Consider the following 23,806-nt stretch of genomic DNA (forward strand, 5'->3'; position numbering starts at 1 on the left):
TAGAGCTGGGGAGCCGAGGCACGCCGCAGGGATCAGTCATCTCCCCTTTTCTCTTTAACACGGCGATGCGCGGGCTCCCGGAACTGCTGTGCTCTATCCCTGGGCTTCACCACAGCCTCTACGCTGACGACGTGACGTTATGGGCAGCGGCGGATGATCCACAAGCTCTTCAAGAGATCATGCAACGCGGCATCGACGTCGTACAAGCTTATGCGGAGTCAAGGGGCCTGACGTGCTCACCGGATAAATCCGAATACCTCCTGATCAAGCCCGGCAGAAGTAGCTGTCCCAGGGGATTACCACGGAGAAGGCGCTTCCTTGAGCTTAAAGTCGGAGAACTTACCATCCCGGAGCGCCCCAGTATCAAAATATTGGGGCTAGACTTTCAGAACACGCTGCGCTGCGGGCTCATGTTAAAGAAACTCCAGAGGGCGACCAACTACACACTACAGCTCATTCGCCGGGTGGCTAATCGGCACCACGGCATGGGCGAGGGCGATCTGCTTCGACTTGTGCAGGCATACATAACCAGCAGAACCATGTACTCGACACCATATGCCAAACTCGCACCCACGGACTTGGCCAAATTAAACACCATGATCCGACGAAGCACAAAGGCAGCCTTGGGCCTTCCGGACCACGCGGCCACCGCAAGGCTAGAGGCCTTAGGCATGCATAACACGATCGAGGAGCTCTTAGACGCTCACCACACAGCCCAAGTCCGTCGTCTCTCGCTAACCCCGGCTGGCCGCACCGTCCTCCGGAAGCTCAGTCTCGAGGCTATCCCCGAGGTTACAGAGTACATTACGATTCCGCGAAAGGTCAGGGGGCATATTTATGCCCCACCTCTACCCCGCAACATGGACCCCGAGTTCCATCAGGGCCGTCGGCAGGCCCGTAGTGAAGCCATTTGGCGACGCTACGGCTCGCAAGATGGAGTGGTCTACACAGACGCAGCCAGACACCCTCGCGGCGACCTCATGACTGCGGTGGTAGCTGATCACAACGGAGGACTGATAGAAGATACAACAATCACGGCTGGCCGAGTGGTGGAAACGGAGGAAACCGCGATTGCCATGGCCATGCATGCGGAAGCGAATACCGTCATCAGCGACAGCAAGCAGGCCATCGGCAATTTCGTCCGTGGTAGAATTTGCAAACAGGCGTACCATGTCCTCACACGACGCCCCCTAAGCGGCTTGACAACCCTCGTGTGGACCCCCGCTCACGCGGCTGTGCCCGGCAACGCGTCGGCTCACAGTTTGGCTCGAGATCTCGCGCGCCGAGCCTCGTACGCGGATGCGGACAGCGTGAATGAGGAGGAGAGACACGAGGAACCCTGCGAGACTTATTATGAAATAGCCCATCGGTATCGCTTGAGGCGTCGCGCGCTCCCACCACCGGCCAAGCAACTCGACAAAACGCAAGCGGTCGCGTTTCGGCGACTTCAGACAAATACATACCCACACCCAAAATACATTAACTAAATCACAGGGGGCAGGGAAAGCGACAAATGTAGGCTCTGTTCAGAAACAGGAACACTCACACACATAATGTGGGAATGCACCTCGCTCCCGTTCTCTCATCCCCCCGTCAGCAGCGAGATTGACTGGACAGCCTGGCTCAGTTCCGGGGACGTCGACCGACAACTTGAACTGGTGGACTGGGCGGAAAAGGCCAAGCAGGCCCAGGGCCTTACTTGAGCCCTAACCCTCAGCCACGTCCCTCTTTACCCTTTCCCCTTTCAATAAAGTTTATCACCACCACCTCCAGAGCGTGCGCGCTTATATAGCTTTTGCCAAAACGCTGGCGGCGTTTCTGAGACGCTAGCGGCGCTTCTGAGACGCTGTTGGTGCGATGACACACCAAAAAATTTGGAGGACGCTTAAGCTTCGCCTTCAAGAGTGGAACGCGACAGCGTTCCCGTCGACCCGTTAAGGGGTGTAAGACAATGGGCTACGGCGCAGCGACTACGCGCCCCGCATCGGACGCGGTGAGCGTCGAGCAACGCAGCGTTCGGCGCGACAACGAAATGTGCGCCTGAGCAAGCGACGCACGCCTGAGCCTTAGAAACAGCTCGTTTCTAAGGTAACACCGCGTTCACTAGAGGCGCTTTTGTACCGCTTTGAAGCATCGAAGTCGTGGCTCAGTCACACTTCCTCTTCAGCCACCGAGGTGAGCGGACGCGGAATGTCGGGCTCTTCACGAGCGGCTTCAGCGACCCTTTTGGGCCGCGGTATCAGGTCAACTGAAAAACCAGGTCAGGACTACCAAATGATTTTGCCAACGCTGCCAACAGGTGCGTCCGTTCTTCATACGGTTTTTTTACATGGTGACGTTAAGGCGAGGCCTTACAGAGTGGAATATTTTCGAGACGCTCTTACACGGCTGTCTCTCATGCCGGAAGTGGTTGCACTGGGTGCATATCAAATGAACCATCTGTGGGCGGTGACTTTCAAGGACGAAGAAGGGAAAAAGAGGATTATCGCTGCAGACGCGTTTGATGTCAAAGACCACCGCTGTGTGGTCGTCGACCCGTGTGACAGAGGCGTCCGTATCAAGCTCTACTGGCTCCTTCACGGTGAACCTGACGACGACGTTCGCACTGCCTTGTCGCCTTTTGGAAAGGTGACTGAGATCACCAGGGACAGGTGGCGGGTACAAGGATGCGTTGACAAAGGGTCAACCACCCGTACTGTCACTATCAAGCTGAAGGTAGGCGTCACCGCTGAAGACTTGCCCCACCAGCTGCGAGTGGCGGAAGATGTTGCGCTCGTGCACGTCCCTGGCAGAGCTCCCCTCTGCCTCCGATGCCGCGGCATCGGGCACATCCGACGCGAGTGCCGTGTACCACGCTGTGGGCTTTGTCGTCGCTTCGGCCACGACGAGACCCAGTGCGTCCGAACCTATGCCACAGTGACAGGCCCGGCATTGAAGGAAGATGTCACAGATCACTTGATGGACGTGGTCGACGCAGTGGAAGCCGCAGGCGAAGGGAAAGAGACCCAGCCCTCGGTGTTAACGCCCCTGAAGAAGGCAATGACTGTTAATGAAGAAAAGTCATCGGACGGCTGGAAAGACCCATGGGATGACACGGTGGAACCAACTAACTCAATAGAGGTCGAGGTAAAAGAGGCCAAAGAAACGTGCACATCAGCAGAAGTGACGACCGGTGAAAAGCATGAAACTGACGACACCGTGATGCCAACGTCAAGTAGTGCACCTGCTAAGAGGCTTCACGAAGAGGCGGATGAGCAAGAGGAAAAGGGTCAAGAGACTGGTAATGACGAGCCTCCTCCGAAAGCTACCCCGGGACGCCGACCGGCGTTCAAGCCCAAGCCCGGCGTTCCTGCCAAACGCCGTTCTACAACCCAGACGCCTCCGCGTTAGCGGAGGCGTTCCTGGGTTAGCAAAAATCGTTGTTGGGGTGTGGAGACTGGGGTTTGTGGGCAGGATGTGCGTCGGCCGTCGTCATTGGGCTTTGATGTCTAGAAAACCATGGTCCGCCTCCCTTGACCGTCGAGTCATCGTAGCAGATGTGAGACGGACGATGTGCGGTAATTGGTTTGGATTCTCCTCCCGTTAAATGGCAGCTAATTTTTCGACTGGTCTTTGTGTCGCGACGTTGAACGTGCGTGGACTTAGCGGGCGTAGAAGGCAATGCCAAGTTAACCGTATTCTTATTGAAAATAATATTGACTTATTGGCCATTCAAGAAACAAAAATTGCAACTGATGAATGCACGGAGCAAATGGTTAACGTTTTCCGTCCTAGATATACCGTAAGTGTATGTCATGCGGCGGGTAGGTCTGGGGGCTGCCTTATTCTTTTGCGTAGCAGTATTGCTGTAGTTGAAGCCGTCACATCATCCGAGGATGGCAGAATGGTCCTCTGCGATTTTACTTTTTCAGAGATGCCTTGGAGGGCTATATGTGTTTATGCTCCGAACGTGGCACGGGAGCGGGAAGTCTTTTTTGGTGATATTCAGCAGTACTTGAATTGTGAAAGACATGTCATATTACTGGGTGATTTTAATTGTGTTTGCTTTCCAGAAGATAAATCTAAGTTGACTAGTGTTTGTGATAAAAGTGCGTTGCTTTTAAGTTCTATTGTAAGGCAACAAGAGCTTGAAGACATTGGTTACGTGTTGTCAAGTGAAAACCATACCATGTATACGCACTATCAAGGTCAGTGTCATGGCAGGCTAGACAGAATTTATGCTCCGTTAGCCTTTGTACCGTTATTTTCAAGTTATCAAGTGTTACATGTTAGTTTTAGCGATCATTGCCTCGTTATGTCAACCATAGGAAAGAAACAAAAACCATCTAAATTCAGCTGGGACTTATGGAAGCTAAATGATAAGCTTTTGCAAGACGACGTTTTTCAAAAGGCAGTTCAAGAAAAGCTCGAAAATTTGCTCAGCATAACTACGTCAGCGTTCTTCATAGCAGAATGGGAACTCTTCAAAAGAGACGTTAAATTCACCGCGATAGAAAGAGCATGCGTAGTCTGTCACAAAGAAAAAGAGCGTGAGAAGGAATTACACCTTAGGCTAAAATATATGCTCAGCGCAGAAAGCTCTTCGCCTGGCTTATTTTCGAAAGAAATTAAAGAAGTTAAGTCTGAACTTGAAGTCATCGATGAAGAAAAGTACAGGGGTGCGGTATTAAGGGCAAGGGCGGAGAGATTATGGATGGGGGAGACGCCTACCAAGCGAGCAATAAGTGACGAGAAGAAACACGCGGTTTCCAAAGAAATAACAGAAATAAGTTATCAAGGGGAAGTCACTAGTGATGTTGGAATGATTGAGCACGCATTTGAGTCTTATTATGAAAGTTTGATGGGGAAAAAGACATGTGATATCGAAAGGTTTAGAACTGACTTCTTGCCATTAATGCCAACATTATCAGACGAGGTCTGTGAAACGCTCGACAGACCAATAAGCCTTTCAGAAGTTGAGGATGCGATTGACGAACTTACTCCCGGCAAGTCGCCGGGGCCTGATGGTCTGGGAGGGGCTTTCTATAAGAGCTTTAAAAGGGGAATAGCTGTAGCACTACATCGCGTGATAAGGGAGATGTACGAGAATAAGGAAGCACCTCCTTCTTTTCGGACATCGCACGTTATTTTAATTCCTAAAGTAAAAGATCGTGCGCGACTTTTGGCGGTTGAAGCCTACAGACCAATAAGCTTGACAAATACGGACTATAAAGTTTATACTAAAGTACTGGTGCGACGATTGCAGACCGTTATAAAAGAACTTGTGGGCCCCCATCAGACATGCGGTATCAAAGGCAGATCGATCTTTTCGAATATACATACTGCAAGGACCATACTGGAATGCTGCGATGAGAGAGAGGACAGAGTCGCTATGATACAAATTGACCTTGAAAAGGCTTTTGACAGAGTCGTCCATGATGTCATATTTTTGATCTTAGAACATGTTAAAGCCGGTGCAGTGATAACAGATGGAGTAAGAATGGTATACAAAAATTGCACTGCGCAGTTAGTAATTAATAGAAAATTAGGCGCCAGTATGAAAGTGGAATCATCAGTAAAACAAGGATGCTGTTTGTCGCCTCTTTTATTTGCCTTGTATTTAGAGCCTTTCTGTTTGAAAATAATTAAGAGCCAATCTATTCGTGGGTTTATCTACGCAGGAATTGAGACTAGAGTTCTGGCTTATGCAGATGACGTGGCAATTTTTTGCCGTGATACAGAAAGCGTGAATAACACTATGAAAGAGGTTGTTTCCTTTTGCGCCGCAACTGGAAGTGTTGTAAGCTGGGCTAAGTGCCTAGGTTTATGGCACGGCAGCTGGCCACAGGTACCCGAGTTTTTTTGCAATATGAACTGGAGCGTTACCCCTGGAAAATATCTTGGGGTGCCATTACAACATTATCGTGACAGTGCCGCGCATTGGATCGAAGAAGTAAAAAGAGTTAAAGATCAGACAGAAAAGTGGGGCCGGCATAATTTTTCGATGTTTTCAAGAGCTAGTGTTTGCAATTTGTTTTTAGTTACAAAGGTGTATTATGTACTACAAGTGTTATGCATGGCAAGGATTTCGGTGCAGAAACTTCACAGAGTGTTTGCGGTATATATATGGGGATCCACTTGGGAGAGAACTAGCCGGTGTAACTTGTTTCATTCGGTGAAAAATGGAGGACTAGGATTAACACATTTGTTTTTGAAACAGATTGTTAGTAGGTTCTTTTTCTTAAGGGACCAAAGTGATATATTTCTGCGTACTGTTATTCAGGTGAGATTGAGTTCTTCCTTGCCTGAGTGGGTTGTCTCATCAGCAAATGAACGTACTCGAACACCAATTGGCTTTCTGAGGGAAGTTGTTATGTCCTTTTCTTTACTGAAAGCGCATTTTTCGAATGAATTTTTGACTTCAGTGACGCGTAAGAAACTTTATAGTGATCTGGTTGATGTTTTCTTGCCGCATCCTGTTTACCGCATGATGTATAACTTAGGACCTGAACGCAATGTGCTGAAACGCGTTAGAAAAATGCCGGTTCGATCTTCAGCGAAAACCTTCTTTTTTCAATTGCATTCGGGCACTCTCCTTGTGAAGCCATGGCTGCAAAGCAAGGGCTTCTTTGTTCCATGGTCTGTTAACTGCATCATATGTAAGAAACCTGAAACTATTGAGCACATCTTTTTGGATTGTCATGACTCAGTTTTCTTGTGGGATGTTCTAAAACGAACTCTGAAGAAAGAACTGCCGTTAAGTCCTTTCGGTATTCGGTTCTTACCGTGTGCAGACACAGGGGGAGTGCCGGCTGACTTGGTAATGCTTTTGTGTATGAGCAGCGTGTGGAAAACGCGCATGGATATCAGGAATGCCCGCGTAGATGAAAGGTCTGCGAGGGAACACCTAGGTGAAAGTCTTAGGTACACACGTGATGCCCTCAAGCACATGATTGAACCTCCAGAGTGGTTTGAGGAGCTTGACACTTTGGCGTCTGTGATATCCTCTTTGAGTGCCTTTTAAATATGTACAGTCTCTCGAAGTGATGTAATATTATTTTTCTGCACCAAATGACCTACTTTGTACGCGTTTGAGTGGTGTTGAAATCAAGGTAATAAAGAAAAAAAAAGTCGTGGCTCAGTGGTAACGTCTCCGTCTCACACTCCGGAGACCCTGGTTCGATTCCCACCCAGCCCATCTTGGAAGTTGCTTTTTATTTATGTAGTGCCTGCCGTGATTTATCGCTCACGGCCAACGCCGCGGACGCCGACCCCGACGCCGACGACACCGGCTTTTCTGCGACACGAGCTCCTTAACGCTATCGCGTTAAAACTATGCAGAAATCGCACTGTTGCTGATTTCCGCGTCATTGTAAAAGATTACAATGACGCTAACGGTGAAAGCGTTATAGAATTTGAAAAGGTGGCAGCGCGGCAAAGATGCCGACGGAGACGAGATGACAAAGACGAGTGCTGAACTTCCGGCATTTTCGGGAATGATCACGAATATGTACGTGCTGTCTGAGCCAGGGGTTATCATCTGGGCATGTGCAAGTATGTCATCTATTTGTCTGAAAGCATGATGGAGGCCATGATGACACATACCTCAAGTCTAGAAACCTGGTCGGATTTTGCGATTTCCCGTGTCACACGCGCTTTGCTCTTCTTGATAACTGAGTGTTTGCAGGGTCAGGCGAACAGTTGTTGCAAGTCAGAAAATTACTTGGCCGAAATCCTTCAAAATCTCTTGCTTCACACGCATTTTTCACGTTGTTTGCGTGCTCTCTTAATCGATCCTTAACACATCTCCCAATTTGGCCAACGTACACTTTTTCGCGCCTGAAAGGAATTTCATAGACTACACCTGCGCACTCAACAAAAGAGCATCTGAGCTTGGAGACGCAATCCCGTTGCTGGGTTTCCGCCGGCTCGGTCAACCTCAAAAACTGACAGCTTGTGAGGGGCAGAGAACACGTCTTTCACGTCGTAACGCTGGGCCACCTTCACACAATCTGAAAAAGATGGCCCGATTGCAGCGACCTTCCTGTCGTTTTGTCTGTCTGCCTCTCAATTTATTCCCTTATTCAAGTTTGCTGCCATTGTCCTAGCATAACCATGTACAAACTAGCCCAACAAGCTAATCTCATTATTTCAGACAAAGACCTGGCATACTTACGCATGCGCATATGATAACCCCTGGCTCGGACATCGCGTATATATTCCTGAATCATTCACAAAAATGTTGTTGCAAGTTAAGCGTTTGTGTTTGTCGTGTGGTCTCCATCCGCGTCTTCTTTGCGCTGCCGCGTTTTCAAGTATATACCAACACATCCAATTCGCCACCTTAATCAAGTTATAGACTTTCTTGGGACATTGTTGCACACACTTGGCCGAAACATCGGTTCTTAATGATTAATCGTTCAAATCAAAGCAGTGCATATGTTACGTACTGCAAGGCAAATTTTATTCCACTAAAAACCAAAACAATTAGACGTAAGTCTACATGGAACACTTCGCAAAATGCGCAGGAAGAAAAGAAATCGTGCTAATATAATCAAAGTATCAATGGAATTGAAAGATAATATAAGAGATGGCAGGAACATTCTAACACCTTAACTAATTTTATGAAGGATGAGCCCGGTAAATTTTGGTGATACCTGCCTGACAAAAGCTAGCCTATTAGTTCAACGTATATTTCAGGCACTTTTGTTGAAGACCCTCATGCTTTAGCAAATTGATTTATTGCTTACTTTAATTTAGTCTTCATACACGCATCCCCTTCCACCGCTTCCATAGCATCTTGCCGGTGATGCCAGAGATAGTGATTACTGAGTCGGGCATTGTTTATCTACATCTGCAAATCGTCGTGGGAAAACTCGCACGGTCACGACAACATTCCTAACGCCTTCGTGAAACGATACGCAGAACAGTTATCTGCGTTCATTCGCATAATATTCGCGGCACTTTTAGCTTCGGCTGAAGTATCTGCAGATTGGCTCTGTGCAAAAGTTATATCTGTTAATTGAAATGGTAATAAATTACTAGTCGATAAATTCAGATCTATCTCTTTCCTAGTTCTGCTTGCAAATGAATGCAACACATTGTCAATAAAGCTCAAATCAGCTACTTTGAATGTAATGAACTCATATTCAAGACAGACCGGTTCTAGAAAAGGCATTTCAACAGTTACGCAGCTTCTTGAAATTACGCATGACTATGCCACAATTATAAAGTCAGGATTACAAGCTCACGACATATTCATAGACTTTTCAAATGCTTTTGAATACGTTGTAAATCACATGTTAATCGAAAAAGTGAAGTGCATTGGTAGTGACTGAAAAATAGTATTATGGATTGCAGCCTACTTATCACACTGCACGCAGTATGTCCCGTTGCGCTGAACAGAATCTTCCCTGCTTAATGCTCTTTCTGGAGTATCGCAGCGGTTGCGTTCGGGGCATTACCTTGTTTCTGTCGGATGTAAATGATATTTACTTTTGTGTCAAATCAGGTGTAACATTAAGGCTTTTTAGCCGATGTTCAGATTGGCCGTCCCCCCCCCCCCTAGCGACACCCTCTGCTCACGGCTCGCGCGAGAATAGGAAACGGGCCGACAGCCTCGTCAAGATAGTTCTCAACACGGATGATTCAGGACCACTGGGGTAGTACCTCGTTCAGGAGAGGTTTGAGCAATTAAGATGGATACGGCCATCACTTTTCGGCCGCCCAAATTGGCATGATCACGCCGGGGGCAGACTCACTGTACGGTCGAAGTCAGCGTACGCTCCCCCTTTCCCTGTTTGTGCCCAGTGATGTGCGCACGTTTCCGATCAAGCTCCTTTGAGAGAGAAAGGGCAACCGACCTCAGGATTGCTGGGACCTGATGTGATCGGTCTCCTGACGCCAGATTGGGGGAAGTGACTGAACAATGACCATGCAGGGCATAAAAGGAGCCACGGACGGCGGGAATGATCGGCGGCTACAACTTCGTCACGAACTTTTTCCGTATTACTTTGAATTTTCTTGTAAATATGTAAATGTAAACGTGTTTGTAAAACGTCTTGGATATTGGGCCCAGCTTCACGTTCCCTTACTCCTCCACTAGTAAAGTGCATTCCACGTCTTCGGACGCCCAGTCCCAACACCGATAACTTTGCCATTTATACTGATGCGTGTTCTGGGGAGGATAAATTAAGGCTTAAAACATCACTTAATGGCATTGCTTCTTGGAGTTAAAGGTTCGGTATGTAAATTAATGTTAGCAACACAGTGTCTACAATCATAACACATAAATAAATGCCTCAGCAGTTTAATTAAGATTTAATGGGTTCGGAGTTAAAAATGCAAACTTAAGTTCTTAGCGGGGAATTTAAAGACAAACTAATGTGGGACGTGCATGTCGAAGCAACATGCTCACAAACATTCAAACAACTTGGTTTTATACGTAGGAAGTGGAGCCCCATCTCATGTTAACTTGACTGCCTACAAGACACTCGTGTAAAACCTAGCCGTCAATATGATCACGTTATATGCTGCCCTTATCAAAAACACTTAATTGATGAACTAGAAAAAGAATCCGCCGTTGTGGCGTAGTGGCTTCGGCATTGAGCTGCAAAGCCCGCTCGTGAGGGATTGAATCCCGGCCATGGCGGCAGCATTGCGAAATGCTAAAATTCCCCTGTACCGTGCATTGGGTACACGTTAAAGAAACCCAGGTGGTCACGATTAATTCAGACATGCTCAATCAGCGCAAGTGAAACAAGGACACACAGAGGAACAAATACCACTGAACAAGAGCTTAGTTCCAACTGAATATTTTATTTGGAGAACCCCAGCCTACGTCGAGGGAACGCCACGTTGACGGAGCGCTATTTCTGGTGGAGACGGACCACATGGAGCTCACCTGGCTTAAGCGCTTGTGTGAGTCCTTAGGCCGCCTCGCACGCTGGGCGTTGACACTGCAGCAGTACAACTTTGTTATGCGCTACCGGAAAGGAAGTTGAAACTTGGTGGTGGAGGCCTTGCCATGCGCTCCCGTTTCCGCGTCTGCCGCTCCTGTCCGCCATTCCTATGGGCATTCGCACCAAGTAGACACCGCAGCCTCAGTAGAAACTGGAGTTTTTTTCTCCCTCGACTCGAATGGCGCCAATTCGCTTTCTATAGAGGCCAGAGCCAATGTCTCCTATGGCTCGATCGGCGCGATCGCCAACGGCGAAGCGATCCCCAGATCGCCAGCCTCAGGAGAAGACGCGTACCTGGTGGAACCCATCAGCTGTGCTGGTATTGTCTACAGCCGGCAAGACGCACTTAAGGCACAGCACAGTGATCCGTTCTTTCGACATATCATTGACAGGCTCAAAGTAGAGCTCACAAGAGAAGCGAGGCAGCAATGCAATAGGGCATACACGGGCGGCTGGCATTGCTGCTGGCGCCGAGTGCGACGCACCTGCTACTGTTGCAGGCACGCATACGCTTGAAGCCAATGGAGTTCTCCTGTGCCATACCCCATCTGAGGAAGCTCCCTAGGATTGGTTCAAGGTGGTGATACTCCGCAGTCTAACGAAAGCCACCCTGAGCTATTTCCGCGACTTGCGGTTGGCCGGACATGTAGTGGCCTTAATGATTTCCAAAAGTCCTGCTGCTCCGCTACCTGGCCAGGCATGAAGCTATTCACTACGCCCGCTCACGCCACGTGTGCCATTGCGTATAACTTCGTGCAAGCAAACCCCTTGGGCTCATGCAGCCAATCGACAGCCAGCTATCTTGACAAGTAGCGGCTTATGGCATTATGGGACCCTTCCCCAGAAGCAGACGAGGCTACGTTTTTCTCCTGACTGTCACAGATCACTTAATGACATGGGTTGAGCTTCTTGCCCTTCAGAAGTTAACGGAACGCGGAAGATGGAAGAAGTTGACCGAGGTCTTTAACCACTTCGGTTTTTGGCACGGCTGATCAGGGAAAACACGTCCTACTTCATGGTCAAGGTTATCGTGAATGCGTGTGCCGCCTTTGACATTAAGCGCTGCAAGACAACCACGTATCACCCACAGGCCAACCCAACAGAGCAAATTAACCGGAACCTCAAGCCTTTGCTCGGGGCCTTTGCCTGGCGACACAGATATTCGGCCGTCTATCTAAAAGAGATAGGATTCTCCTTGTGGTTAACAGGTAACCATCCAACTGGGTACATGCCCGCTTTCCTCAACTTCGGGAGACAACTGCCAAACCCATGCACCCCGTCGTCCGGACTTGTAGCAGGGCGTGCGCTCTGAAACCCGGCCTTTCCGGCTACGTGGCGGAATTGTGCTCACGGATGGACGCGGCCCTTGAACTGGACCGTTCCAACTTGCCAAAAGCGCGAGCTCCACAAAAGGCCCATTACGACCGGTCACATCAGGATGTGCCGCGTGTCTGCGGTCTCGTCCTCAGACGTCTTGATCTCGTCCTCAGATGTCTTAATTAATACAACGAAAGGCATCTCTGCTTCCCCAACGGCCAAATGGTTGGGCTCGTACCAAGCGGAGGCCCCAATTCCCCCTCTGGTATACAAACTGGCTCACGCTCAAGGAAAACTAGTCAACGGTCCAGTTCATGTCTCGGACCTCAAACCTTTTGTTGCCAGGAGCAGCGACTGAGGAAAGGCAGAAGTGGTCAAGAAATCGCAGGCAAACGGCGACACGGCTGACCCCAGGCCATGCTACCTGCGAAAAAGCACCTAGGCAGCCTTTCTCCCACTAACTGGTAGCCAGACTTAATTCCCTAACGAGCAGGTGAACAAGGAAATTCAACTATGGGGTGAGGGCGCACATTCAACTGGTGGCAGGCCTTTTTGTCTAATATACCCTCTCGTGCTGACCTGCCCTATGACGCGCCTAGTCAGTTTTCTCCCACTAGCATGTAGCTGGACTACATTCCTTACCGTGCCACTGAACAGTGAAATGCAGCTACGGCGTGAGGGCGCACATCAAAGCGGTGACAGGTTCTTGTCGCCTTGTCGCCATACGATCTTATGTGTTCCCCAAGTCTTAGCACGGCAAACGCTTCTTCTTGGGCACTCTGCCGCACGGGCACGTTCTTTGGCAACACGGCTGTGCCGGGGGCTTTCGTGTCCTCGCCCCTCCGTTGCCCAGTTTTCTCCCTGCACCTAGTCCTACCATGCCGCCAGTCTGTTGCTGATCATGTGGCCTGCTGTCTGTAGTCCTGCCCAACGTGGATGACTCCTAACTTGAGGACCAGAAACATCTAGTGCCGGCCTTGGCTTCTGCTGCCTCGGCTACCACTCACTGTGGCCGGATCGCCCAGTCAAGCTCAGGCACCTAGCCGAGTGTGTCACTCCGACTACCACTGCTAACGTGGCTGCCTGTCGACTATCCTAGGCTGCCATTCCTGTCAGCAGGCAAACCAGGGTGCCCAAGAACTCTGGCGGCGAGCTGCTGCGCCCAAATGGCAACCATGCTTCGCGCGTTACTGGCAGCTCCTGTCCGGCGGACCTCAAGTGTTGCTGGCTGACTCATGGTGCTGCCCCGCCCCGTCTTTCCTTGGCTGCCGCCATTTCCTCCTTGCTGTGGCTACTCGTTCCGGTGTGTAGGTCTTTAGTGATCAAGGCAGGCCCATGGACTCGCATCAATAGAAGCGACATCTTCCTCTCTTCGAACTGCTGTGATACTGTCTTTCTGACATGGTCCTGACGAAGACAGCGCCTCACTCTAGGAATTTCTCCCGTTAGCTGAGCGCTTTCGGCTCAGTGAACCTCGTCACTTGGCCTTGGTCAGCCTCCACTGTAGGCTGGCCTCGGTCTTTAGGAGGTGGGAATAAGATCATCCAGGTGCATTCCCACGCCTCATCCTCTAGCTCGCGCGTGGTGCTTAGCTAGACCATCGGAACAGCAACCCCAGTGAAAACATGGCAGACATGGCTCGCTAATTTCCCACCCAAACCGTGCTGCTCCCTCCCGGCGTCGAGTCACCGAGCGAGCATATGTCACCGGGATTCGCCCTGATTGGCAAACCGAGTAATGGCCCCCGATCACTTTCTCGCCCTCGGCAGCTTTCTTCCGTTAAGCATTTCATCGCCGCGACAGATGCTCACAGGTCCGCAAAGAGTCGGTTACATGGGACCTTTGCTTCCGTGACATATCGTTCTCGCGCTTGGTGGACCGCTACCCGGTTAGCCCTGGCGCAGCGGGTGTTTTTACAGTGGCCGTTTGGCCGTAAGCGCCATGGCTGTCTCATTCTCTTGTATCTTGGGTTAATAAGCCTGCGTTTTTAGACGTTCTGATTGCGGAGCCTTCTCTTCGCCTTGTCGGAGGGCCGATGAACCTTGCTGTATAGCCTTTGTGCATTGCCGAGTGGAGGAGCGTCCTGTCCTTTCCTGACCGTCGCTCGTAGGGTGAATCTCGAGCAAACTCATGGTCAGAATGCATACCACGGCGAAGCACGGGCTCAGCATGTCAGGACCAACGATGCACACCGGTGCGCAGTCCGGGATCAACAGGATCGCCGATGCAGATGGTGGAAACCGGGGCGAGTCCTGGCTCGGAAGGATCAGGAAGGGTGGTGTCCAGGCGTGGCCCGGTACTCGGCCAGCAGGCTCTGAGAGTCCTAGACGTATCCTGTGGTTCTTTCCGTGTCCTGTTGGCAACCTGGTAAATCCCGTTGCGCAAGTGATGTTCCACACGCACCGACCGCGCGCACTGACCACGCGTACAAACCCCGCGCAAACCCGCATTCTTCAGCCCCGCATGCCGAGCACAAGCACTAAGCCGTGCATATCGGTTGTCGACTTAAACCACATTCCTTCTTACTTAAACCACATTATAAAGAAAAATATGCTGTTGTCAAAACACAGAAATGTGAAAGGCAAAGACGCCGACGAAATGACTGCATCTGTTTCTCAATATGCTTTCAAAGAACCGGAATTTTTGCGAGAACATCCTCCAATTCCACTAGTATTTTTTATTCATGCTTGGTGTATGAAGGTACTTATAATACTAAGCTCTTTAGTCATTTTGGGAGCAACGCTTAGCTCGTAAAGACGAACAGGACAAGAACTATTTTGTGCAACCTTCTTCATCAACAATACTCATGAACTTAATTATCAAAAGCCGGAGTTCATGGCGCTGTTAGAAACAAGTGCGATGTGTTTAGGCAGCCAAATATACTCCACAAACAAAAATCCTCGAATCCTTGCAGTTAGTCGTCGAGTCACATCTTAAATATTCAACTTCCATAAACTGCCCAGCTGCCCAGAGGGTGTCGACAAGTGTAAAACTAAACTTCTCTGCACGTGTCATCTCTAATACGTTTTTTTAATATTCTAATCAACCTACTACACCTGAAAGTTAACAAACCAAAGTCCTGCAATTTTATACGTCAAGCTAGTAAGTTTATTGTCAGTACTGGTCTCTATTCGAATTATTTTTCTGCGTAAGGCCCTTAGAATTGTATGTTCTTTTAGGAAGGATTCCCTCTGGTGCAGCAGTTCGACAGACTGAACGTGTGCAAATAATGTTAATACAGAAGTTCACTATTTCTTAGTACCATCGCAGTAAAAACTTGGCCCTGCATTCAAAATTCATGTTTCCTAACCCCACTTTCTTACTGAAATGTTTTGCTTAATTTATTTACGCCTGTCAGTAATAAATGATGCACGATAGTCATCGCTTTCGCGCGCCAAGTGCGCTTGCTGTATTGATCATCTGAAGTTGGAGAAAACTTAGATATGTCGCGTTGCATGCTTATAGGTGAAACTGCACAAGGCTTTCTGGAGCGGTCAAGTCAGCGGCTCCCGTCAAAATGAGAGGGACACATCCACTGGGGCTAGCAGCACCCCTCGGAAAGTTGTGTCGATAGGCAACAACTTTCCCCCGTGCAGAGACCCTCAAGAGAACCGTGCCACTCCGTCCTTTTGTTTTCAGCAACGCGATCATAAATAACTGGTTTTGACCCACGCAGCAGGGATATTCCGTAGCCAGCAGGATCAAATTTTCATGCCATCTAGGTGAGCCCTTGCAAACGGACCCTACGCCATGAAGCCTCTCTCAATTAGGCACTCGTTTTGGCATTCGAGAAATTCAGGTCTCCCACCTTTATACGGAGCACTACAGCTAACAAAACAAACAAATGTAAATGCGACAACAATTTTGTGTGAATACTCCTCAGGAATTCAATGAAGATAAAATTTTTGGGGAAGAGGCGCCGTGAAGCCTTTCGAAGGGACAAAAGGTTACGTCATGCCTATACACTACGGTAACGTCGCAGGTAACGTCGCAAGAAGTAAAGAAAGCCTTGGGAGATATGCAAAGGGGGAAGGCAGCTGGGGAGGATCAGGTAATAGCTGATTTGTTGAAGGATGGTGGACAGATTGTTCTAGAGAAACTGGCCACCCTGTATACGCAATGCCTCATGACCTCGAGCGTACCGGAGTCTTGGAAGAACGCTAACATAATCCTAGTCCATAAGAAAGGGGACGCCAAAGACTTGAAAAATTATAGACCGATCAGCTTACTGTCAGTTGCCTACAAACTATTTACTAAGCTAATCGCAAATAGAATCAGGAACACCTTAGACTTCTGTCAAGCAAAATACCAGGCAGGATTCTGTAAAGGCTACTCAACAATAGACCGTATTCACACTATCAATCAGGTGATAGAGAAATGTGCGGAATATAACCAACCCTTATATATAGCTTTCATTGATTACGAGAAAGCGTTTGAGTCTGTCGAAACCGCAGCAGTCATGGCGGCATTACGGAACCAGGGTGTAGACGAGCCGTATATAAAAATACTGAAATATATCTATAGTGGCTCCACAGCCACCGTAGTCCTCCATAAAGAAAGCAACAAAATCCCAATAAAGAAAGGAGTCAGGCAGGGAGATACGATCTCGCCAATGTACTCACAGCGTGTTTACAGGAGGTATTCAGAGACCTGGATAGGGAAGAATTGTGAATAAAAGTTAATGGAGAATACCTTAGTAACTTGCGATTCGCTAATGATATTGCCTTGCTTAGTAACTCAGGGGACCAATTGCAATGCATGCTCACTGACCTGGAGAGGCAAAGCAGAAGAGTGGGTCAAAAAAATTAATCTGCAGAAAACTGATGTTTAAGTCTTGGAAGAGAACAGCAATTTACAATAGGTAGCGAGGCACTGGAAGTGGGAAGGGAATACATCTACTTAGGGCAGGTAGTAACGGCGGATCCAGATCTTGAGACGGAAATAATCAGAAGAATAAGAATGGGCTGGGGTGCGTTTGGCAGGCATTGTCAGATCATGAACAGCAGGTTGCCACTATCCCTCAAGAGAAAAGTGTATAATAGCTGTGTCTTACCAGTAGTCACCTACGGGGCAGAAACCTGGAGGCTTACGAAAAGGGTTCTACTCAAATTGAGGACGACGCAACGAGCTATGGAAAGAAGAATAATAGGTGTAACGTTAAGGGATAAGAAAAGAGCAGATTGGGTGAGGGAGCAAACGCGAGTTAATGACATCTTAGTTGAAATCAAGAAAAAGAAATGGGGGCATGGGCAGGACATGTAATGAGGAGGGAAGATAACTGATGGTCATTAAGGGTTACAGACTGAATTCCAAGGGAAGGGAAGCGTAGCAGGGGGCGGCAGAAAGTTAGGTGGGCGGATGAGATTAAGAAGTTTGCAGGGACGACATGGCCACAATTAGTACATGACCGGGGTTGTTGGAGAAGTATGGGAAAGGCCTTTGCCCTGCAGCGGGCATAACCAGGCTGATGATGATGATTATGATACACTACGGTACAAAGCACCTCTTTTTTTTTACCGGATCATCTTAACTGGTTAGCCTCCCTGCCTTTCCCCTTTCTTTTCTCTCTCTCTCTCTCTCCTCTCTTTTTCAGATTAATGCATGTCTCGCAGAAAGAAAATGGTCCGCATAAATTATAAACGCCAAATCGAAAACGTATAGTGTCGCGAGAGGAAAAGGAGAGCAGTCAGTTCCAAGCGAACGGTCGTTTACTGTTCGTTTCTGCAGCAGCTACCACACAAACTTTTTCATCCTCTGCTTCCAAAGTTACTAGTGCGTGGCATTACTCGTCGCTGAAAGTCGTGGAAGATGTCGGATTGTGCCGGGCCCTAAACAAATCCGACGTCCTTCAGGATGAGTCGTTGCAAAGATTCGGCAATTTCAGAAAAATTGGGCACAAAATGGCGGTAATAAAGAACCTTAGAACGACAGAAAGCTGAGCTAGTTGGTAAGGATTCATTATGCAAAATAGAAGTGAGGCGTGCCGACAGGACACAAGAGTAGAGAAGTGGACAACACGAACGCCGACTATCAACTGAAGGGAGCACTGAGGCGAAAAAAGGAAGAAGACACAAAACTCATCTGCGCATGCTCAGGAATGGTAGCACCACGTGTCAATCGGGTACACGTGCCGTTCTACGTGAGAGATAACTGTTAAGGCTTAAGGCACAACATGGCAATTCCGCTTTTTGCTAATTTAGAATGCTTGGATTGAATGTTTAGCAACGGCTTCGAAGATGTTGGGGAGTACTGCCAACATACATGATTTTGTTCGAAGATCAAGGAAATGTCAAGAAACTGAATTACGCGTCGCTGAGGAAATACCTTGGTAAACTTTAATCCTCCCCCATAAAATTTAAATTGCTCACTTACTGAGGTAGCAGCGGAATCGAATTCTTCCCTATTGCAGAAGATCAGGTTATCATCAGCGTAACGAAATATCTTGATAACGCTATCACCTAAGGCTTTCTCTAAGCTGTTGTCAACCTTACTTAGGTAAATGTTGTTAAGAATAGGGGCGACCTTTGAGCCAATACAAATGCCTGATTTCTGCAGAAAATTGCCATCTCTCCACCCAATCAGCGTCGACTTCAAGTACATTGAAAGAATTTCTAGAAAAGCTCCTGTGGAAACACCGCATCTGTCAATAAAAGCCGACTCTTGCACTTGTTCTTTAATGCACTAATTTACGGAATTTAGCAACCCGCCAAGCGGCAAGGAATAATACAGGTCTTCGATATCCATACTAAAAGCTGTACAATCACCAGGATTTTCCTCTCTGAAATACTGAACTAGTGCCTGAGAATTACGTAGGCAAAAGGGGTCTGAAAAAACTAGTGAAGCTAGGCAGTTCTTTAGGTAACTAGCGACACAAATCTGCCACGTCCCTTTCTCTGACACTATAGCACGAAAAAGAATTTCTTGTTTATGGGTCTTGGCCGAGAAAAACAATTCTAAGGTGAGGGATTTAGCTTTCTTGACATTGCGGACAAGCCTATCAAGATTATGCCTTGACTAGAGGTCAACCGCACGTTGCTTAACTACCGAAGGCTTGAGTTTTACTGGCTGCAAATTCTTTTCTATGGCTGAAATCGCTTTTTCTGAAAACATGTCATCTGGCATAATTACGATATGACCTTCCTTGTCAGATATTACTGGTCTAAGTTTATGCTCCACAAGGTAACCAACTAACGGTCGGGCAGGGTCAGGCGTCTTAAAATAAGAATTTGATTGTTTAATGTTAGCAATGCAATCCGAAATACAGCGTGAGCGTTCTTCTTCCGGGACTAACCTGGTTAAGCAGCGCGGTATGCTTAAAACGTCAACGGGTTTTCATCATCATCAGTCTGGTTGCGCCCACTGCAGGGCAAAGGCCTCTCCCATGCTTCTCCAACAACCCCGGTCATGTACTAATTGTGGCCATGCCGTCCCTGCAAACTTCTTAATCTCATCCGCCCGCCTAACTTTCTGCCGCCCCCTGCTACGCTTCCCTTCCCTTGGGATCCAGTCCGTAACCCTTAATGACCATCGGTTATCTTCCCTCCTCATTACATGTCCTGCCCATGCCCATTTCTTTTTCTTGATTTCAACTAAGATGTCATTAACTCGCGTTTGTTCCCTCACCCAATCTGCTCTTTTCTTATCCCTTAACGTTACACCTATCATTCTTCTTTCCATAGCTCGTTGTGTCGTCCTCAATTTGAGTAGAACCCTTTTCGTAAGCCTCCAGGTTTCAGCAGAAAGAATAGCTCCAGTCCTCCTTGCATGCCCAGTTGATGGTTGAAGACGATCAACCATCAACCTCTTCAACATCTTTAACCATCAACTGGGCATGCAAGAAGGATTGGAGCTATTCTTTCCACTGAAACATGGCGCCAAGTTAGGTTCTACCAGGAGTGTCTAAGGGTCCGTTGCGCGGCCCTGGGAGACGGTCGCCATTGGAACCGCCCCTACGCCGGCTGGAATAAGTTAGCCGTGCAACATGCGGACTTCCTATGGAGGATGAAACTTTCGGAGCTTCAACAAAGTAATAGGAAACACCTTTCTAATATTTCACCGTCAAATAACGTACTGGTTCTTGGAGACGCCATCGTAAGTGATAACCATAGAAGAACTCTTGCTTTAGGTCCTAAGCACTGTTTTAAGCCTAACATAAAACCCGTTGACGTTTTAAGAATACCGCGCTGCTTAACCTGGTTCGTCCCGGAAGAAGAACGCTCACGCTGTATTTCGGATTGCATTGCTAGCATTAAACAATCAAATTCTCATTTTAAGACGCCTGACCCTGTCCGACCGTTAGTTGATTACCTTGTGGAGCATAAACTTAGACCAGTAATATCTGACAAGGAAGGTCATTTCGTAATTATGCCAGATGACATGTTTTCAGAAAACGCGATTTCAGCCATAGAAAAGAATTTGCAGCCAGTAAAACTCATGCCTTCGGTAGTTAAGCAACGTGCGGTTGACCTCTAGTCAAGGCATAATCTTGATAGGCTTGTCCGCAATGTCAAGAAAGCTAAATCCCTCACCTTAGAACTGTTTTTCTCGGCCAAGACCCATAAACAAGAAATTCCTTTTCGTGCTATAGTGTCAGAGAAAGGGACGTGGCAGGTTTGTGTCGCTAGTTACCTAAAGAACTGCCTAGCTTCACTAGTTTTTCAGACCCCTTTTGCCTGCGTAATTCTCAGGCCATCATTTTCCTCTCAGTATTTCAGAGAGGAAAATCCTGGTGATTGTACAGCTTTTAGTATGGATATCGAAGACCTGTATTATTTCTTGCCGCATGACGGGTTGCTAAATTCCGTAAATGAGTGCATTAAAGAACAAGTGCCAGAGTCGGCTTTTATTGGCAGATGCGGTGTTTCCACGGGAGCTTTTCTAGAAATTCTTTCAGTGTACTTGAAGTCGACGCTGATTTGGTGGAGAGATGGCGTTTTTCTGCAGAAATCAGGCATTTGTATTGGCTCAAAGGTCTCCCCTATCCTTAGCAACATTTACCTAAGTAAGGTTGACAACTGCTTAGAGAAAGCCTTAGGTGATAGCGTTATCAAGATATTTCGTTACGTTGATGATTACCTGATTTTCTGCAATAGGGAAAAATTCGATTCCGCTGCCACCTCAGTAAGTGAGCAATTTAAACTTTATGGGGGAGGATTAAAGTTTACCAAGGAATTTCCTCAGCGACGGGTAATTCAGTTTCTTGACATTTCCTTGATCTTCGAACAAAATCATGTTTGTTGGCAGTACTCCCCAGCATCTTCGAAGCCGTTGCTAAACATTCAATCCAAGCATTCTAAATTAGTAAAAAGCGGAATTGCCATGTTGTGCCTTAATTCTTCCCTCACCAGATCCTGCATGCACAAAATGAGCGCCAGTTTTAATGCGCAGGTCCGGCGTCTATTAGAAGCAGGTTATCCTAATGTAGCGGTGGCCACTGTGGCTGAGCGCCTAAAGAAGTCGGTTTCGAGAGGGGCGGACGTGATTACAGAAAGCAGTAATACCAAAAAAAAGAGTAGTGGCTATTCCGTGTATTCATTCAGTGTTGCACAGGCTTAAAAAAGTTGCTAGTAGATATGATGTTAATGTTGCTTTCACTGCTGCCAATAAGCTAGGTAAGATATGCGCTGCCGTACAGAATAGAAAGGCAATAAACGAACAGATATTTGTCCAGTGAAGCACAATAAGAGCAACAGTGTTGCTGACTGTCGTATGGGTGTGGTTTATAAAATTACCCTTAGTTGTGGCCAGTTCTACGTAGGGCCAACGGGACGGTGTATCAATCATAGGCTAATGGAACATAAAAGGTCGTTAACCGGTGGATCGCCTTCTAATCTTTCGCTACATTGCCGAGATTGTAATTGCACGCCTGAGTTAGATGAATGCGCGATATTGTACAGGCATAAGAATGAAGTTACGCGTCTTATGGTAGAGGCATGGCGTATCTATAATGGTGGAAGTGCGTGCGTGAATCAGCCTTCGATTACTTTACATAAGGAAGAGATTAAGTGCCTTAACAGTTATCTCTCACGTAGACCGGCACGTGTACCCGATTGACACGTGGTGTTACCATTCCTGAGCATGTGCAGATGAGTTTTGTGTCTTCTTTCTTTTTTCGCCTCAGCGCTCCCTTCAGTTGATAGTCGGCGTTCGTGTTGTCCATTTCTCTACTCTTCTGTCCTGTCTGCACGCCTCACTTCTATTTTGCATAACGGCGGTGATAAGCACGAAGCCCTAAAGATCGGCGCACGTTGTGCTTTGTCTTCGGTATCGGGGACAGAGCAACTGCTATGCCTTTGTCAGGTTCATGGCGAACGCCAGTACTGATGACAACATGACCCAGAAATTTAGGTTCCTCGTGTCCAAAGTCTCATTTATTGGGCTTTAGAGAAAGGCCGGCTGTGCGGATGGCCTGAAGAACCACTTGTGTTGTTCAAATGCGGTGGAAAAAACAACTACATCGTGTAAGTAGACTAAACACGAGTGCCACTTGTGATCAGACAAAACTGTGTCCATCATGCGTTGAAATGTGGCCGGAGCGGAACACAATCCAAAATGGAAGATAAACCGTCGTATTCATAGATACCGTCGGGTTTTATAAACGCCGTTCAGTTATCTTGTTCAGTTTGCGATAATCGACACAGAATCGTAGTGAACCGTCTTTCTCCTTAACTAGTACAAAACGGTGAACTCCAAGGACTTGTCGATGTTTGAACGACATCATCATCTAGCATTTCTTTAACTTAATGACGAATAGCTTCCTGTTCTCTCTGCGACGCACGGTAAGCGCGTTGGCGAACAGGTTGGACGGTCGGTTCAGTGAAGATTCTGCGTTTGGTCAAAGAAGTATGCTTGATCTTCGACGTAGTGGCGAAACGGTCACTATACGATGATTACTAGTAGACTGAGGAGACTCTCTTTTTCGAGTTGTTCCAGCTGGGGATTGACATTGATGTGACTGGTAAAGTCCACATCGCTGTGTTCCTCATAAAGCAAACGCAAGACGTTTTCTTGATGAAATGTTTATTTTGCTCTATATAAATGGTCGTTCCAGGCTATTTCTGCATTCATCGAAAGTTGTGGCACCAGGTAAGCAGCAGTCGTTGCCGTAAGAAGCTCCACCGGATGACATCAGCTGAAAAAAAGTAAATTAGAAGCATGTATCATTTTGGTATATTGACCTAACAGGAATATTACCCGCCGTGGTTGCTCAGTGGCTATGATGTTGGTCTGCTGAGCACGAAGTCGCGGGATCGAATCCAGGCCACGGCGGCCGCATTTTAATGGGGGCGAAATGCGAAGACACCCGTGGACTTAGATTTAGGTGCACGTTAAAAAACCCCAGGTGGTCGAAATTTCCGGAGTCCCCACGGCATGCCTCATAATCAGAAAGTGGTTTTGGCACGTAAAACCCCATAATTTTTAACAGGAATATTGCGTGTAAAGGCGAAATGTGCATAAGTGGTGGATGGGCGACATTACAGAGAAATTCACTTTTACATACATTTCGTAGCAGACTCCTCCCAAACAATACGATAACATATGAATAAAAT

The 23,806-nt window shown here is 47.7% G+C and overlaps 1 protein-coding gene and 1 long non-coding RNA gene across 2 annotated transcripts in view; both read left to right on the top strand.

The window, feature by feature from the left end:
- Positions 1-23,806, top strand: part of LOC142581781 (uncharacterized) — a 167,646-nt gene that overhangs the window by 12,956 nt on the left and 130,884 nt on the right. The window lies entirely within an intron of this gene.
- Positions 2,149-5,529, top strand: LOC142582174 (uncharacterized). Its single transcript, XM_075691571.1, has one exon. The coding sequence runs from the start codon at positions 2,191-2,193 to the stop codon at positions 3,388-3,390; it is 1,200 nt and encodes a 399-aa protein (XP_075547686.1). The 5' UTR covers positions 2,149-2,190; the 3' UTR covers positions 3,391-5,529.

The sequence above is a fragment of the Dermacentor variabilis genome, chromosome 5, assembly GCF_050947875.1.
Source record: "Dermacentor variabilis isolate Ectoservices chromosome 5, ASM5094787v1, whole genome shotgun sequence".
Classification (NCBI taxonomy): Eukaryota; Metazoa; Arthropoda; class Arachnida; order Ixodida; family Ixodidae; genus Dermacentor; species Dermacentor variabilis.